Source organism: Hakea prostrata, chromosome 6 (assembly GCF_041222555.1).
Source record: "Hakea prostrata isolate BN-2017 chromosome 6, UWA_Hpros_2, whole genome shotgun sequence".
NCBI classification, from domain to species: Eukaryota; Viridiplantae; Streptophyta; class Magnoliopsida; order Proteales; family Proteaceae; genus Hakea; species Hakea prostrata.
In genome coordinates this window covers 20,905,201-20,925,788 of record NC_142605.1, presented here as the reverse complement: position 1 = coordinate 20,925,788, position 20,588 = coordinate 20,905,201, and the positions used below count along the sequence as shown (strand labels likewise).

Sequence of the window (20,588 nt, the reverse complement as noted above, 5' to 3'; positions counted from 1 at the left end):
TCTGCAAAGCAAAGTAATCCTCCCGAGTTGAGTGAATGCTTTGACCTATAGATTGAACCATAGCGCAAGCCATCCTACAACCAAAAGGAGGATTGGTCAAAATACACTAACAAAAGGGATGAAGCGTCCAAAAAACTACATGGTCGATCGTCACATACCTGACAGTAATAGCATGGGCCTTGAGATGACCGAACTTCTCAAGATAAGCCATATCGGCAGGAAGAAGCACTCCGGACATCCACTCATTAGCAACTCGGGAGATGGCAGAAGAAGTTCCATCAAATACCGAAGAGCCAGTATCTAATGACCAATCAAGTCGGAGAATGTTGGATGACCCTGAAGCTCTAGCCTCCGAGCTGGGGATGTCCTTAAAAGAAACATCCTCTCCCAAAGATGGAAGAGGCTCAGAATCTGAAGCCTTCTCAGAACTAGCGCCTGAGCTGGACACTTTCTTTGAAGGACGGGGAGGAAGGTCGATAGGTTTCTCCTTTCGAACTCTGACTGATTTCCCTTTGGGGGAAGAGACAGGACCGACTGGAACCTTATCCAATTTAGTCGGATGCTTTTCCTCTACTTTCAGCATAGTAAAGGCAACCTCCTCAAAATCATCTTCTCCGACCATCACTGCATCATTTTCCCGAGTAAGATAACTTGGAATTATAAAAATGATAATGAAGAAACAAATATACAAAAGAAAAAAATTCTTCTTACCACTCAAGAACCCCCAATGATGAAGGATATTCGGATATTCCGGACAATATCCATTCACAGCAAGCAAGTTCCGATCTTCAGTGGGGATCATCCGAATTCGATCCCTTGCTTCCTGTTCGGAACGAGAAAAAGGAGGAATAGCATTTGAATCCTCCCTAGGTTGTTTGGGCCAGGAGATCGGAAAGCTGGGAAGAGAAGGGGAACGAACAAAGAAATGCCGGGACCTCCAACCCTTGGTATTGGTTGGAAGGGTACTTGATCCTACAAAATTACCCTCCCATCCAGATTGCAGAGAAGTTCGCTTGGAGAGATAGAACCAACGACTTTGTTCTTGCTTCTTATGCATAAAGAATTGAAGGAATAAATTTAAGGTCGGAACCACACCGACCTCAATTTGACGATAGAAGCCCCAGAAACAAACTATGTTACACCAACTGTTTGGCGCTAATATCCCTGGACACATCCCAAAGTGTTCAAGAACATCCACAAAGACTGGGTGCACGAGAAGCCTAAATCCACTGATAAAGGCATCTTCATAGACAGAGAACTCACCCTGAGGAGGTCGGTGAGCGCATTCATGAGAGGCTGGAACCCTGATCACAAAATCATCAGGTATAGCGTACCTTGCTCGAATAAGCTCCAGATCAGTAAACTCGGAAGAGAAAAAGCTGGGACCCGAACTACTAGGATCAAAATCTTCATGTTCGAAAGTCCTAGGTTGAGTTCTCTCAAATGCAAGCTCGGATGGAGAAAGATTGCTTAACCATCTTCTCCTATTAGTACTTAACCGAGCTCGGATACTTAAAGACCTAAACTCATCGTCACTAAGAAAGTTCGGACGAACACCAGGAGATAAGGTCAGATCAACAGAGGTGTCACTCTCTGTATCACTATATCCAGAGGAAGAAGCTCCACTGTTCTCAGAACAAACAAAAGAGCTTCCAGAAGAGGGTAGGATAGAGGAAGCTCTAGAAGGCCTAGAAGCCTTTTTCTTAACACCCATCACAAACAAGAGTCTATACTAAGGCTACAGTTGCAAAAATGGAAGAACTGACTAGCAGAGCCCAAGGAAGGAAGGAAAAAAAAAAGAAGAGAAAATACATTCAGAATACAACACGAAGGCAAAAATGAAAATCATCAAGAGATTCAGAAGGAGAATACGAACTTACTTGTGAAGGGAATTGCTGAACGAACACCGAAAAAGGGCCTAGAAGGTCTTCTGAAAAATCTGCAACTCTCTTCGTCTTCACAGATGAAAAGAAACTCACAAACAGAAGTGAAAATGAAAAAGAAGAGAAAGAGGTTTTTACCTTTGAAGAAGTCCCAATCCAATGGACCAAAAAAGAAGGCCAAGGTACCTCTCCAGAAGATTCCAATCCATGGTCTTCAAAAACACCTCTATCCAGCGACCAAAATGATTCGATCCAGATCCAAGGGACCAAATGAAGCACCAAAAAATGGTTCAAATTCACGTCTTTCAAAATCCCTCATGATCATAAGGGACCTTAAGTACCTGGACACATGTCCATAAAGGTGGATATATCAAAAGTCATGCGCCGTCAATACCCGTTTTACGGAAACTGCAATTTGTCGGTGACGTCAGGCTTAAAGATCTCCTAAATCAATTTGGATATTGTAAAAAAACCAAAGTTATATTGATCGGAAGCTAAAACGTGTTCGAACACCAAATCTCTAAAGCCCGAACAAGATAAAGCTCGGACTACAAGAGATTGGGGGGCTTATGATGAGGAAATATAAATAAACCCGAACCAGTTCGGTTTGAGCCCAGTCCGACCAGATCGGAATCAAACCAGTTCGTTTTGAGCCTAGTCCGACCAGTTCGGATCAAGTTAAACCGACCAAGTCAAGGTCGGTCGAATAAGTACAAAGGTTGAATAGCAAGGTAAATCTGAATAAGATTCTAGCCAAAGAATCGGTATCCAGTCAAGACTCAACTACTCATGTTTGAGTAGTACTCAATGACTAAGATTTAGATCGCAACCTAACTAAAGTTTGAGTCCAACTCAAACTCATACTTAGAAAAGCTATAAAAAGGTATGAGAACACAAGAGAAAGGTACGCTGAATATAATTATCACTATTCGAATTATTATTGTTCATTACTTTCTTGTCTTCCTTAGTTGGATCCCTAACTAGATCGTCGGAGGTGAAAACTCGACCTCCACGGTCGAGCTCATTCTTGCAGGTTCAACCGGCTGAAGGGACGAACAAAATTGTGCAGCAACACATACATAATTTAAATATAATGAAAATCATAAACAAATACTAGCTTGTATCACTTAATGCCTGTGTTTAAGGAGGGACAAGATTTGTTTCACTTTGAACACATTTAGAGTTGCTTGTCATTTGACCTCTTTAAGGGAAAATATATCCAAAATAGATCCAATAACCTTCATATTCACTGATACTAAATGTATCAATTTCTCTGTTGACTATACCCATTCCGATACCATGCACTAAACCATGTTGACAACCCATTAATGAGCTTAGATTAACGGAGCAAAGGGGCACTTGATGAGCTTGAAGATTGATATGAAAAAATCATTCATGCAAGTTGCAATTGTTAATGATGGAGTGATCACTATATGAAATTTCGTAACATAATTGCAACTTATTTTCAGAATCTAATCTTCTAAAGTAAGAGTACATTAATGGAAACATCTGATGGATATTTTCCTTAATATAAATATAAAATAAGTCACTCGTGAAAAGACAAAGTGTCCTTTGTTTTGTATATTCCACCTCCTGTCCTTCTCATGGACGGGGAGAAGAAAGTACAATCTAGTAAACAATATTAACTACTAAGCTAAAGAGATTATATGAGATATCGAATTATCAACCATGGACTTTATGTATATAGAGGACCCAGTGAATTTAGATTATGTGAGATATCGAATATAAACCTAGCAAAGATACAAGCAGGCCAGCTTTAATTAATCTATTCTGAAGGGGTACCTATCAGAAAAGAAAGAAATTCAAATCTCAAAGTATCCTGATAAGTTGACATTGAAGGAAGAAGTAAACCATGCATGATTCAATACAATGATTACACAAAATCCATAACCTCTCTATATATCCTCAGTGGGCTAACAAGGAATTCCTCTAAGTAGACAGTGAGTTTTCAGAAGATTTTCTACCTGTTGGAGCTATAGTCCTTGGGTATTGTCGATCACTGTTGTAAATACAATCTTCAATATGCTATGGATTTTGTCAACTCAACACTTTGACAATGTGGATTTTGGTGTTGCTGTGGTAGATGGATGTGTAGAGGAGCATGATAAAGTAGAGATGGAATTGTTAGTGACTAACAAAGATGCACTAATTAATGGAGTGGCACTGAGTCTAACAAGTAGTTTACAGGAGCTTTAGATGTATATAATAGAAATATAAGGGGGCATTTGGGCAAACTTCAAGGAGTCTCCATGTAATTTAGTCCACTTTCTTTGATAATACCTATTAATTAATTGCTTTCATAAACTATCTTGAATGATTGCCTATTCTTATATGATCTCTTTACCCTCCCTTTCTATTGGTTCTATATATATATATATATATATATATATATATATATATATATATAGGCATTTTATGAAATCTCATCCAAGTTAATCTCACGGGATGGCTTTGTTGGCAAAAGACCAACACCTCACAATATGAGGTCAAGAGTCTCAATCCGATCTCATCCAAGTTAATCTCACGGGATGGCTTTGTTGGCAAAAGACCAACACCTCACAATATGAGGTCAAGAGTCTCAATCCGCTCAAGGTTAGGGATAAAGCCACACCTTATATTTAAATTTTATGTAAAAATATCCCCTTAAGGATGTAGTCAAGGTGCACGTAAATTGGGCTGGGCTAGGGGTGTCAATTTTCAACCCGAACCGTTAAAACCTGACCGAACCAGCCTGAACCAATCCTTAATGGGCCGTAATTGGGCTGAGGGTCCTCAACCCTAAAGGTTTCGGGCTGGGCCGGGCCAACCCCTGTGCGGCCCCATCAGCCCGTTAGCCTTTTACATAAATAAAATTAAAATATTAGATGTAATTAATGACCTATTGAATTTCAGTCGGTTGTTGAGACTTTGAGTCTTTGAGACTTGAGTTTGAGTAGTTGAGTGTTTAACTTTAACACGTTTAAGTTTTAAGTTTTAACTTTTTAATTTTCAAATTTCATTTAGTTTTATTATTTTAAAATTTAAAGTCTTAATTGATAACTCTTAAGTCTTAATTGTTAACATTGTTTTTGTTTCAGTCTTTCACATTTTCACTTTTGTGTGTGAGAAACTAGGATTTGGAGTTGAGGAAAAATAAAAATAAATTTCAATATTGATTTTTAATTTAGTCCAAACCATTAGGCAAACCGAATCCAAACCATTAGGCCAAACCGTTAGTCAACCCGAATCCAAACCGCACCCAAACCGTTATCTTTTAAATGGGCTGGTTTGGGCTGGGGTTTTTTCAGCCCAAAACCACTCCAAACCGCACCGTTGACACCCCTAGGCTGGGCAAACATCAGTCCCATAAAAATGAAAAGGAAAAAAAAAAAAAAAGAAAGAAAGAAAAATTGTCAGCATTCAGGCATTGAAATGTAGCCTATGCCAACACTCTCATGCATCCATCTCTGCTCCTATATAAGTGTTATATCAAACTATTTTTGAGATTTTCGAACGAGTGCAGACTATGTGAACTAGGATCAACCTGGTTTGGCTCAGTCCTCTATCTAGCAGCATGGCTCTTCTTGGGAATCAGTCTTCAGATTGGCCCCTTAGCTCTCCTCGAAATTCAGATTTTGGACTAGTCTATTGGCTCCTAACTATTCCCTAGGCACTCCTAGGGAAAAGGGTTTCTGGCCCAACCACTTGGCAGCCATTATTCACTAGACACATTACTCAACACATCTCCCAACCACAACTTGTTGACAAGATCATATTTGAATAAAAAGATATCCTTATACAGCTATACGCATGCTAAAGCATTAAATTTAGCATTTAATGCACCGTATTTATGCATTAATGATCTGTGCTTATCAAGGGATAAACCAATAGGCCAAAATTCTTCTGGGAATCGCTACCAGCCATTTTGTCAGGGGATCAAAGCGAAACGTGTCACATCCTGAAGTCAGTCTCTAACAGATATATTTTCAAGATTCTTAAGGAATGCTTGAATCCAATTACTTCAAATACGAGCAAGTCGAACATTTGCCTTTGTTCTCCCCATGGGAATCGGTCAAGCCATCCATCTTCTTCATGGAATCTTTTTATGGTATAAGAACGGTCGCATATACCTTTTTTTGGTAAGCGAAACGAAGCTAAGCGCGCACACACACACACACACCACCTACCCAAGAGTAATTGACCTCTTCGGGAATTTACTCATCTCCATGAGGAATTGTGTTACCATTGGAAGCGGCTTCCTTTCCACAGAGACAGCCTGCTCTCACAAGTTTTCTTTGATCTACAAGTCTCAAGTTGATATGCTCCACAGTTGAACTGGAGCTGATAGATTTTAGAGCAACAATAAGACTATTTATCTCTTGTTTGAAGAAATAGATATATGAGACTGATAGTAAGTTTTAGTATTTGTGACCTTGTCGATCATTAAAGTACATAGAAATATTATACCTATGCAAGTTGCAACAACGTGTACCAATGAAAATGCATATACAGACATTGTTTTGCAATTTACTAAGAGGATAGTTTATGAAAATGTGTACAAAGACATTGAATGCAATTTGTGATTTTACTAACTTTGGAACATGAGCTTTATATATATATATTTGGGGATATTACATTTGCCGTCCACAAGGGTCGAACCCATGACTTCTCCACTAAGATTTATGATCCTTATCAATGGTTGAATGGTCTTATCATGTACATAACTCAAACATCCTACTGCAACCACCTAGTTGTGCTCAGCTTGACCTAATGTGATAGGGGAGTCATCACGATTGGGATTACTAACTATGCAATTATATGGTCAGTACACGCGCAAGAGAAACCTTTCCAATCTTGGTCAGAGAATTGGTGCAAACGATCATCACGTGCAACCTTGCGCAACCTGCGGCGCACTCTGCATTCGACTTTTCAAAGACAGTTGAGAGACAAAATTTGGAGAAATTTTAAGGATTCATTAAATTCAATTCTTAGTTGGGTTTTAATTGGGACTATTGAATATTCAACTTTCACATGTCACATTACTAGGAACAAATTACAAAAAATTGCAGGAGTGAGAATTGTATAGAATGTAAATTCCACCTACCCACATTTTTAAAAGAAAGGGGAAAAATCCATATTTTAATTAGAGTTCTTTACAATCTAAATTATCACATTTTTTCCGACAATAGTCAATTTACTAAATTTAAATTAAGAATTAAAAAAAAATCAGTAAATCACATTGATTCTTCATCAAGATGTCATATTCAATCATATATCGCACTTTTAGACATTCAATCACACTCTTGCAAATCTAAGAATTGATCATCTCTTGTAATCTAAGATATGTAATGTCTACCAACAGGGGTTGGTCCAAATAGTAATCAGCTTGGTTTGCTTAAGCAAGGTTTTGGTATCGAAACCTTGTGGATGAAAAAAATCCCTACTGGGAGACTCACCCACCACAGCCAGGTGTGCGATCCGGTCGAATATGTAATGTATTATTTGACATATAAGGGAAACCTTGGGGACTTGGGGAAGTGAATCTTTCCTAGCACACCAAACTTCTTTCCTAGCACACCAATGCACATGTTACAGCAATCTTGAATTTATCATGTTTAATTTGACATGTATTTTCTTTGTTGGTAGAAAGTTTAATTTGACATGTATATGAGGGAGGAGGAGAATCTCTTCCGGCATGCCAACTGCATTCGTGGCAGCACCAGAACATGCATTTCAAATGCTGCCCAGCCGTCATTTGCTCACTGGTGCACCCATCAAGATCTGAGTCCGTGCACAAAAGTTAAGTCTCATCTTTGTTGGTAGGAAACTGACGCCTCGGATTGCGATGGGGAAATCCATAAACAGATTTGAAGAGAGAAGATCCGCTTGTCGATTGTGCACTAAACGTTGAAGAAATAAAAAATAGGCAAGAAACAGAGAATTCAACTTCTCTTTTTAGATTGTATCAACAATATTTGGGTTGCTATTTTTAGACTGATTTTTTTGCACAAATGTCAGTCTAATATATCAATCCATGGAATCATTCACAAAATATTCTGGAAAGTCTAAGATCTTTTTATTCTTTTTATTGAGGAAAAAAAATTATTCAATAAATTATAGATTGTATACTTTAGTGAGGTTTAAACTCTAGATTATATGCTTTAGTGCCCTAAATTATAGATTATATACTTTCAAAATCACAAGTTGTATGTTCATCACTTTCTATCCAAAATTTTGGTAAATTATGAGTGAAATGTCCATATTACCCTCATTATGATATAATGACGAATCTACCCCCATTTAAACCCTTTCACACCCAACCATTGAGTTGGTGAAATGATTTTTCTTTCACTCATCTTCTACCTACACCTCATTGAAAACCACCACAATCCTCTCCTTCTGCGAACCACCGCCCTCACCGTCCCTGTTGGAATCTCTCTCTTTCTATTATCAAAGTGCCTCCATATGATTGTACTTTTGTCTTTCTTTAGCTGCATTGGGGTAATCTTGTGGCTTGCAACCTTTTTGATAGGGATTTTTCTCTTATAGCCCTTATCCAATTTTTTTCAATTCCTGAGAAATTTTCCTTCCGCTACAATTGATGCTTACAATTGATGCTACTTCCTTAAGATGCTCAAGATCAAAATAGTAAGGGAAACCTTACCCTCTTCATCCTTGTTACTTGGTTTAAGGAAAATGTTGTCTTTTACTTCTATGAAAACCTTAGTGAGGGCTTTGGAGGATTCAAACCAGGGATATGTGATGGCAATTACAGTAAATACAAGAGTAGAGAAGACAAAGAGGAGAAACAAACATTGCTGATTAGTTTAATTAGGTTTGCCCTACAGGCTCCATCGAAGTAGCTTCTTTCATGGAACTTCCTTCTAGTTGTGTGATTTGATTGCTTCAAATGAAGCCCTAGGTAGGAGAAGAAGGATTTAGGAGATAAAACTAATGAACACAATGTAGATGAAAAAAAAATGATAGATGGTAGGAACTCGTATGGTTAATCGTCACTCACCATAGATCTCTGCTGGTAACAAGGGAAGGCTCCTCCTATGGCTAGACGAGATCCGTTTCCCCTCGCTGCTCTCTTAGCATTTTCTTTTTTAATAGAAGCTACTCTCTACACTTTGTTGAATCCATGATGATCTATATTATTCCTATAATAATTAAAGCATGTGTTATGAATATAATCAACAAAAGTGTAGATGAATAAATATCTATAGTGTGTTCTTGTTGTAAGTTCGTCTTATTTACTTTCCTTGAATCTTCTGAAGCTTTTTACTCTTTAGAATCCTTCACTTGAATGTGTGTGAAAACAACTTCAAACCCAAATATTACGTGTGACGGCTATGGGGACCCAAGAAGTTATTTATAATCTAAAAACCTAACATTTAACCACTCCCACAAGGGTAAAGGTCAATAATACCCTTAACTAAATAACCTGAATAAATATGGGCCCAAATAATGGATTAGCGTTAGTTAAGCCCACAACCCAACAATCTCCCACTTGGACTACACTAACACAGGTACCTTTACTTGGTTGTTTGGTCATAACTCCCATAATCCTTCATCATTCAGAAAACTTGATTCAACCAGTGAACAATTAATGTTAACGACAGCAGGAGATGCTCTTCAATATATGGAACGCAACAATCTGTCATTATAGTCATTAACAACTTCTCGATATGAATCCTTGGGGTGCATACAAGAGGTAAAGAATACAAAACCTTACGTGATCATAAAAACATTCCCTCTTGTGGGTCCTTTTCCTGATCAATGATTAGTCTACCTCGAATTACTTTGTAGGTAGATACTCAGATATTAATTGTAATTTGGCAAACCGCCATGATCGATCTAACGTTAATATCTGACCCTGGCAAAACAGCCTATGGTGAAACCGCCTATGACAAAATTGTTAATCATGATCTAAATACCGCGATTGTCATTAGAACATTGGCTAAATATCATCATTATCATCAAACAACAAATGTAGCAAATATAAATCTATATCATTTACCTTAATCATTCACAAAATGAAAACAAAAGAATCATCTTATTAATGAATAAATTTTATAATGAAGTCAAAGAATGTTGAATAAAAATAAACAATAACTCCTACTAAATAAAAATATTAAAAGATTCTAAGACACTCATACTAGAAACATGATTCTTAAAACTCCCACTGAAAGTGCCTTAGTAAGTGGATCTGCCAACATCTTATCAGTAATGATATGTTGAAAATCAATTTCCTTGGCAATGACCATTTCCCTCACAAGTATATTTTTTATGTCAATGTGCTTGGAGTTTCTAGATCTCTTATTGTTCTTTAAAAAGAACATAACATAATTGTTGTCACACCACATTTTTAAAAACATTGAAAGCGAATCAACTACTTTAAGCTCAGTAATCAAATTTCTAAGCCACACAACCTGCTTGGTTGCCTCTTAAAGTGCCACAAACTTTGGTTGCATGGTGGAAGATGCTAGTATAGTTTGTTTTGCACTCCTCCATGAAACAACACCACCTCCTCAAAAAGATATATTCTTAATTGGATTTTAGATCATCAGTGTAACCACCAAAATCGGAGTCAGAATATCCAGTCACATCTAGCCTCTCACTAGAACTGTAAATAAGCTTGAAGTCTTTTGTTCTCCACAAATACCACATGACCTTTTTTGATGCAGTCCAGTGAGCCACACTAGCATTAAACTGAAACCTTCCAAATACGTTGACTGCAAAAGCAATATCTAGACAAATTCAAACTTGTGTATACATTAAGCTCCGACTGCAGAAGTATATGGTTTGTCATTCATTTGTATCATTTCCAAGACATTCTTTGGACATTGACCCTTATTTAGTTTGTCCCCTTTGCTAATGGGTGCATCACCTCTTGAGCACTTCAACATACTGAATCTCTTAAGAGCCCTATCAATATAAGCCCATTGAGATAGTCAAAGAAGTCTTTGACTCCTATCTTGACTGATCTCTATCCCAAAGATATATTTTACTTCACCCATGTCCTTCATTTCAAAATTTTCTGACAGGGATTTCTTGATTTCATAAAGTAAGTTGGTGCTACTACTCGCCAAAAGAATATCATCCACATATAGCACCAAAATAATGAAACTACCTCTATTGATTTTTAGGTAGATACATTGATTGATCAAACTTCAGATACCACTATCTAAAAGCTTGTTTTAAGCCATAGAGAGACTTCCTCAACTTGCAGATTAGATATTCTTTGCCCTTCTTTTCAAAACCTACTGGTTGCTTCATAAAAACTTCCTCTATAAGGTCACCATTCAAAAAGGTTGTTTTCACATCCATATTGTGCAACTCCAAATTGTAATGGGCGATAGTGGTCATGATGACTCTAAAGGAATCTTTTGAAGAAACAGGTGAGAAGGTTTATTGTAGTCAAATCCTTCTTGCTGTGTAAATTCCTTTGCAACTAACTTTGTCTTGTGACGCTCCACCCTACCTTGTGAGTTTGTCTTGGTCTTAAACACCCATTTGCAACCAATAGGTTTACAATGTTGTGGTAGTTCTACAAGATCCCACACACCATTATGACTAATGGATTTCAATTCCTCTTTCATTGCTTCCATCCATTTGTCTAATTTACAGTGATTCATTGCTTGTTGGAAATTGAGTGGGTCCTCTTCTCCTCCTATATCATACACACATTCATTCATGTAGACTAGATAATATGCTCATCTAATTTATCATTCAAGAATGTAGTCTTTGCATCAAGTTATTCTATATCTAAATCATAAATAGTAGGTAAGGTCAGCAATAGAGGTATGCTTCACCACAGGGGAGAAAACCTCATTATAATCAATCCCTTCAGTCTGAGAAAAACCCTTAGCTACTAACTTAGCCTTAAATCTAGGTTATTTTAGACCAGGAATCCCAACCTTAAACTTGTAAATCCACTCATAGCCTATAAGTTTTTTTTTCCCCTTTGGGTCTATCTACAAGTGTCAAAGTATGATTTTTAGCTAAGGAATCAATTTCTTCTCTCATGTAAGCTTGTTGTCCATACTTTCGAGAACCTCTTTAAAGGATCTAGGCTCACTTCCCTCAAACAGGTTAGCTTCTCTAGGAGCATAAGAAATGAAATTAAATGTTGAATTATACAACTCACTTATATTGACATACCTAGAGGGTCTCCTAATCTCCCTTCAAGACCTATCTCTAGCCAAAACATAATTGTCTGAGGTATCCTCATCCTTAAGCTCTTCTTTGATATTTAAAGGGTCATCATTAACACCTAAATCCTCCTCTACACCAATGGGATCAAGGGTATTAAGCTCACCTTCAGGTCTCTCATCAAACTACACTTCAAAAAAACTCTTATTTCAGTCATGGGAGTTTGAGACACCACTAAAGGATCTAGTTTTCATGAATTCTAGTTCATTGAATTTCACATTCATACTATATTCACTTTCTTATTCTCTAAACACCAAAGCCAATACCCTTTCACCTCTAAGGGTAACCTAGGAAAATACATTTCCTACTTCTAAGTTCTAGTTTCCCTATTTTAGTGAACAAAACCTTTGCTCCACTTGAAAATCAGGTGTATTAAAGTTAATGGATGAATTAGAAGACTTATTAATCACAAAACAAGTTGTACTAATAGCTTCAACTCAAAACTTCTTCCGTAGACCAAATTCTATCAATATGCATCTCACCCTATCCATGGTGCACCTATTCATTCTCTCAACCACTCTAAGTTGTTGAGGGTTATAAGTGTATTTTCTATGTCTAGTACCACCATGATTCTTGCAAAAATCAAGAAATTTTTTTTTATTGCAAATTCAAGTCCATTATCAGTCCTTAATTTCTTAATTTTCTTTTCAATTGGTTCTCATTCTTAAAACTTATCAAACAAACTTAATTTATCTCTAAGAAAGTATAACCAAGTCTTTTTAGAATAATCTTCAATATAGACAAGAAATATCGAAATGACCCGGTTTCTTACACCACTGACAAATGAACTCATTATCTTTTTTTTGTAAGTTTGCTCTCTTGAAATCATTTCCTTTTGAGTTGAAAATTTTCTTGTTGGTCTTAGTGGAAAGATCCTTCTTGTAGACAAGATTGATAGTCTCTACTTTGATCCTATTAAGCTTATTCTCTCTTGAGTTACTATAATAATCACTTGATCCAAGCTCCATTTGTGATTAGACAAGACATTATAGGTGGACTTTAGAAGACTATAAGATTGAGGGAGAATATCCAATATGATGTTCACCAGAAATTCATCATCGAAATTTATACCTAGGCCCTTGATCTGATTGCCTAGATATATCAAACCTATAATATAATCTCTAACATTACCTTCCCTAGTGAACTTGGTGGTTGTGAGAATAGATATCAGATCTCTTGACTGAACTTTCTTAGAAAAGTCAAACTTGACCCTGATAGCCTCTTAATATTCTTTGACAGATTCCTTTTGTCCTACACTGTTTCTAGTACTTTTAAGGATGGCTAACTTTATTATTGCCAATGCCTTTTTATTTGCCATATTCAAAATGTCCAAGTCGTTTTTCTGTGCTATAGTGAGATTTTCAATTTCAATTGACTTAGGGTTTGTGAGGCATATATTCCATTCTCTTAAACACAAGTAGACTTCCAAATCCTCTTCCCACCTTTTGAAATTATCTTTATTGAGTTTTGAGATGTTTGAGAAAACGGAAGACAATTTAATGGTACTGTAAATGATATATATATAAAAATTATCAAAACATCAATCTTAGGCATGCATTTAATAATAATGACAAAAAATATGTACTTCCAAAGAAGAAAAATTACTATCAAATAGTAAAAGTCACCGATTGTTACTACATTTCAACCTTAGGGTTAAAAATGCACTATAGTTCCCTTACAATTTGTAATTTCTGCAGGATATTTGACTTTGAATATGGCATCACCTTTGGGTTAATGGTACTATTAAGTCATCATATTCCCATAAATTATGTGTATTATTATATTTTGATGATGACACCTTTGGATGAATACCATCAATTTTCTACAATAATTATATACGTTGGATCATAAAATATCAAGATAAAAACTATATTCTATCACTTTAGTGGATTTCATATAATTCTATCATAGCATTTTATAATCCTACTTACAGTGATATATAGAGGGATTCTTTTCAATATGCACATATAATTTTCTGTTTCAAAGATATATACAAGAAATATTTATTTATTTCTTCTTCTTCTTCTTCTCTCTTTTTTTATTTTATTATTATTTTATTTTTATATAACCCAGAAGGATGATCGTCTGATTAGACGAACCCAAATGCCTGTACAGGACATAATACATGATTTCATCATCCCATATTAAAAATTTCACGAAAAATCCAAGAACTATAAAAAAAAAAAATTCATGGATTAATTCACACAAATTATTACGATCCTCTCATTTGGATCCCAATAAAAAAAAATTACAAATGATTTAGGGTTTCAATTAAACCATGGATCCTCCCATTGGATTTAGTCCAAAATAAAATCAACAGAACACCTAACTAATCAAATGATAAAAATCAAGATTTTATAACCTTAATTATTATAAAAAATGGTTTTGATGCCAATTGTTGGATCCACGATGATCTATATTATTCCTACAATAATTAAAGCATGTGTTATGAATATAATCAACGGAAATGTAGATGAATAAATACCTGTAGTGTGTTCTTGTTGTATATTCGTCTTTTTTACTTTTCTTGAATCTTTCGAAACCTTTCACTCTTTAGAATCCTTCGCTAGAATGTGTGTGGAAACAACCTCAAATCCAAATATTATGTGTGACGGCTACGAGGACCCAAGAAACTATTTATAATATAAAACCCTAACTTTTAACCACTTTCACAATGATAAAGGTCAGAATACCCTTGACTAAATAATCTATACAAATATAGGCTCAAATAATGGACCAGTGTTAGTTAAGCCAACAACCCAACAAGAACACACTATAGGTGTAATCATTATACTACAATGAGGTTGGATAATATGGACATTTTACTCCTAACTTAACAGAATTTTGGATGGAAAGTGATCAGCGTGCAGTTGTAATTTTGAGACCTGTGCAATTTATAATTTATAACACTAAAGCGTGCAACTTAGAGTTTAATCCTCACTAAAGTGTACAATCTGTAATTTCCTCAAAAGTATTTTATTGTATTGAATCAATTAAGAAAATATCACTTCTTCAAATTTAAAAATATACTTTTTTTTTTTTAATTAGAAAAACTTTAAGAAATATTACATTTTTTTTTTGAATGTGTGTGTGATCCTTTCACTAAGGGGCGTTAATTATTCCTGAATAAACAACGTTTTGATGGTACATTTAAATATTTATATCTCTAAAGGACGATTTGGGCGTTGAATTATATCTAATGGACAAGGGGGGAAAAAATTACCTTTTTATCATGGAGTTGTATTATTTAGTTTTATTTGACCTAACTATGATATGCAAGACGTTGGAATGTAGAATTCATTATGCTATAAATAGAATTGATTGAATTACCAAAAAAAAAAAAAAGGAATAGATTGTATTACAATCTTTGTGACTGCTTTGTGATGACACAAAACAAACTATAGTTTCTTGTAATTTCTTTTATATTGCTAAAGAAGCAAAATAAATATGTACACTCACTAACTTAATAGGTCATTTTATCCACACAAAAAAAAAACAAAAAAAAAAAAAAAAAAAAAAAAAAAAAAAAAAAAAAAAAAAAAAAAAAAAAAAAAAAAAAAAACTTAAGAGGTATGATTTATGGAATGTATCTAAAAGTTTGGCCAAATTTTATTTTTTTATTATTAGAGCAAATTGTACTGACACTCTAAAACGGAGGCCTTAAAGCACTGACATCCTATTTTATGTTTAAAAAGCACTGAGACCCCAAAATTGAATTTTCATTGGATATATTTGTCCAATTTATCACTGAAAACCTTTCAGATACTGTTTATTATAGGGATATTTTTAAAAATAAACAGTGATTTAACTGTTTTCGTGATAAATTTGACAAATATATTCAATGAAAATCTAATTTTGAGGTCTCTGTACTTTTACAACATAAAGTGGAGTGTCAGTAATGCCCTCCATTTTGGGGTGCCAATGCAAATTTGTTATTATTATTATTATTATTATTATTTTTAGAATAGACGGTTTTTAAATATTGGGAATGAGCTATGTTTTACATTATATATCATCTTGCAGAATCGAATGCATGACCTTTTCGCCAAAAAGTGTTGGTTTTACCAACCGAGAAACCCTACGATAGTAGCTCAGCCAGATTTTCCTCCATGATTAAAAGAAAAATCTATGTATTCAAATCCTTGGTAACTTCTGAATGAAATTTTTTTCCAAAAATGTTAAAGAGAAGATATGCATCTTATTTATTTAACAAATATTTTGCCATCTTATGTTTTGAACTTCGGGGGCATCCACTCAATATTCTTTTTTTTTTTTTTTTTTTTTTTTTGAGGGGGAAGGGGGTGGTTTGGGGGTGGGTGGGGTGGTGTGGGTAGGGGTGTAAATGGATAATCGAAATTCGCATGCGCATCCGTTTAGGGGTATCCGAATCCGTCTAATTATTAATAGAATGCAGATATGGTACCCCTTTCTTACCGAATATTATCCGTCCGATAAATTTATCCGATCAAGTTACTTATTTAGATTTATTATTCTTATTTTTATAAATTTTACCTATGATATGTGACTATTTTTTTAGATTTTCTACTAAAATAGCTATCAAAGTTTTTAAATTTTTAAATTTCAAACCTAGCTCTCACAAATAAAAAGGTAAAGATGTAAATAGGTAGTCGAAAATTTGTATTCAATCTATATTTATGCCTATTTAGAAGAATCTACTTAAGAAAATAACTATCCGATTATCATCCGAATCCGATTTGAATCCGTCCGAAAACCGATAAAATATTATCCGAATCCGTCCAAATATAATAGAATGTGGATATGGATATACCACTACGTGATCCAAATCCGGTCCGTTTATACCCCTAGGCGTGGGCTGGGGAGGAGAGGGTAGTTTTCTCTTCTTTTAAGAAAAGGTGTAAAGCAAATTGAAGGAATGAAGTACCTGGTTTTTTTCTTTGAAAGCTCAAAGACTCTCTTGTACATTTGGAGGGCAATGATACAACAGTTGGGACCATATGATAATGAGATTACTAAGGGTTTTCTTAAAATATACTCAGTGAAGCAAATGTTGAAATGCTAATTGGTAAAACATCACATTCTTCTGATGCTCAAGCACTACTTGTCAAAGAATTTTCTGGAAAAAAAAACTTAGTCAGCTAAAGCATGTACAGGAAATGGTCGATCAGGAATTGAGTTATCAGAGCTATGGCTTTCACAGGACTTCTAATGCTTACAAGGCTCTCACTGAAAAATCTTATGGAGTAGATATCTATTAACCAACGGCTTCTGAAACCACTAATGCTTGTAGATTGCTGTTACAACTTCACAATGTTCATGCAGTGATCCTTGCATAAGCTCTGTATCTCTGTAGCAGCAGGCCTGGCCAATTACATTGCAACCAATAGTCCATGTATATAAAGTGCAGGAGAATAAATAAATGTTGGTAGGGGAGGGAGTATCAAAGACCAGTATAAGGAGATGATGGTATGGCCAAGCAGAACATCAACTGGAAGGAAAAAGCATTCTGGCCTACCGCGCGTGTTTTAACATTAGCCCAGTTGTTTACTTATCAAATTGAAAGCTTAGCACTTGGTTCAGTAGGATTAGAGATGAGAATCAAGCCATCATTGCAATTGTATAGAACAAGAAAAAGCAAATGAAAACCTTTTCTTTATTTAGTGTTTCTTCATTAATCATTTTTCTATGCATTGAAGATTACACATGCTTCAGTCTCGTGCTTATATATTCTTAATTCTAAACAATGTCAATCTAACTAATGGGAATTTGTGATCTTTTATAATACATTTTGATCAACTACTATACCTTTTATTTTCATAATTTGTTTTTATAAGCATCAATTCCTCCCATACTGTTTACCACTCCTTTGAAAGGGGAAAGGAAAGTTGTTTTCAAACCTCAGGACATCCTCCAAAATCAATATCAATGGAGGTACACAGACTTAGAGGGGCTTCAGATCGATTGTAACACCATGCTTCGGCTTAAGGGTAAGAACACTGACTGGTGCATGACGATAATTTTTCGAAATTGTGAAGCTAAATCGCGATACCAGCATTGACAATATGATCTTAGCTTCCATCATTGCGAATGACTGACCGATACAATTCCTAGGCCCCATTGCGAATGGCATGAAAGTCCGCCCTTGCAGAGACTTGCCTGCAAATCTCTCCGGGTTGAATTCGTTTACATCTTTGCCCCATAAGTCTTCATTGTGATGGATTGCAAGCACTGGAATCCAAATTGAAAGACCCTTTGGTATATGAAGGTCACCCAACTGGATATCCTGAAAGGCTATTCGAGGGAGAAGGGAGACAGGTGGATATAACCTGAGGGACTCATTGATCACCATGTTCAACTGCAGAGATAGGACATTGTAAAGTGTAAATTAGAGAAACAACCTGCACTGAATAAAAAAGACAAAAGCTACAGAGAAAAAAGTTGTAGTTTATCTCTATATTTAAATCTAGCAACCTCTTGATCCTATAGCATTCATAGCATAATCTTTTCCAATGTGATGAAGTTAATAGTATCTATTTTGATTAGATCAAAGGTTTATTTCCATGGGAGAGTTGATAAACCCAAAAATCTCTTGCTTACCGTACTCAGCCTAGAGAGTTGTTCACTTGAGGGAGCTTCTCCATTGCAGACCTGGAGAACCTCTTCGCGGACCTTTTCTTGCCATGATGGATTGGTTGCGAAAAGCATGATAGTCCAAGTAAGATGCAGAGCAGTGGTATCATGTCCTGCAAAGAAGAAAGTCTTGCATTCATCCATAACCATCTGGAGAGTGAAGGTGAACCCACCATCTCTCGACTTCTGGGTTTCTTCAAGAAGCATTCCCAACAGATCATTTCCATAGGAAGAGCTACGACCAATTGCACTGCCCTCTTTTCTCTTTTCAATGATCTCCATCAATAGTTTCTCCACCTCCTTCTTCAAAGATTTGATCTCTTTAATGTATTTGCTAGGGAAGTACCTGAAAATCCAAATAGAGAGCCATGAATTTTGAGGACTTCAATTTGAGTGAACAAAAAGGGACGAGTATTCGAACGTTAAGTTGTGGTGTCTTTCAATTGTTAATTTTCTGCTACAGGATCAAGAGATGGGAGACAATCTTTTTCCAGATAGAGGTGAACCAACTTACTGGCTTCCTGGTAGGCATAGATAACGGCTTGATTGAGAAGCACGATGTTGCAGAGTTGTAAGAAGCTCGAAAATCTGTTTCCCCTTCTCATAGCTACTATCAAACTGCGCCCGAGATATGATATCTGCCGTGAGCTGAGTCATATACTCTCCAATTTCTACTTCTGTTTGCCCTGATTTGACGACATCCATTAGTGCTTCAAGCGTATCTTTTGTGCAATCCACCATGTAAACCATATTTTTCTGCAGGGAAGGCAAAAAAAAAAAAAAAAAACAGAAACCTTCAATTCATAAAGGAGAACCATTGCAATTAACAGACCAACAGACAGATGAACTTTTGATCTATTTCAGTAATGTTCATACCTTGAGTTTGTCAGCCATGAATGCTGGAGCAGCAATATGTCTTTGATGGTACCAGTCACTGCCATTAGCCATCAATAATCCTTTTCCAATGAAATGCTTAGTACCCTGTAGTTGCAACCATGATCTACCCGAGACCTGAGCGTATTTAGAGGATAGAAACTCTTTGATCATATCAATCTCTGTCAAGCACATCCGTGGTTCAGTGCCGACCCAATATATGAATCGTTTCCCTGAAGCAGCAGTGACCCATAATTGTACAAAAGCATTACTAACAGTCAATGAAACCATGAACAGAGTAATCAACAAGTATAGTTCATGTGATGGCGATCGTATACTGTACCGTATTGCTTAGACCAGGCGGCGTAATGCGGCATGAGGCGACCGACGATGTTGTGATCAATCCAATCCATGTCTTTGGAGGTTGAATCTCCGATCAGAGCAGCCATGTCCAGGATATTTCCAGTTAGAAACCGAGGTTTGGGGCCATGAACTCCTTGCTTTGCCATGATCTTCTTGATTCTTCTTGGAGTGAGCCAGTAACATGTTATGGTTACATATGCAGCTCTTAGGAAGATGCAGAGAAGGGTAAACAGCACTGCTAGGACCAAATTCGACGCCATGAATGATCTACTACTGGCAGAGAAAGAGACACGAGGAATTAAAGCAAATATGCGAATCCATTTATAGAGGACATTAATATTTGCATACAAGACGCGTCCTTATTTAGCGGGAACTTCTCCCAGAGTGGCAGGGTAGGACAGCCGTTTCCGTTTGATTGAGCACAGTGTGAACGATCGCCCTAAGAGTTCTCTTTCTCCATTTCTTAATTTAGAAAGGAGCCATCGATACATTACCTTCTATACGAAACGAAACGTTTCTTGGCTTGCATGGGAGGTTACAAACCAAGCTGTAATCCTTGACCTCAATCCAATGGGGGAGAAGGGTCATTTTGAGTAGGGATCCATCCCTAATACCTTCATTAATATATGATTGTAATTTAAG

The 20,588-nt window shown here is 36.2% G+C and overlaps 1 protein-coding gene across 1 annotated transcript; it reads right to left on the bottom strand.

Annotated features, from left to right (window-relative positions):
* Positions 1-18,021: 18,021 nt before the first annotated feature.
* On the bottom strand, positions 18,022-20,206 carry LOC149012537 (cytokinin hydroxylase-like). The gene is made up of 5 exons (XM_089159978.1): positions 19,927-20,206; positions 19,587-19,816; positions 19,225-19,466; positions 18,678-19,056; positions 18,022-18,435 (listed from the first exon to the last, which is right to left on the bottom strand). Exons 1-5 carry the CDS (start codon positions 20,204-20,206, stop codon positions 18,022-18,024), a joined length of 1,545 nt encoding a protein of 514 aa, XP_089016104.1.
* Between the last annotated feature and the right edge of the window lie 382 nt (positions 20,207-20,588).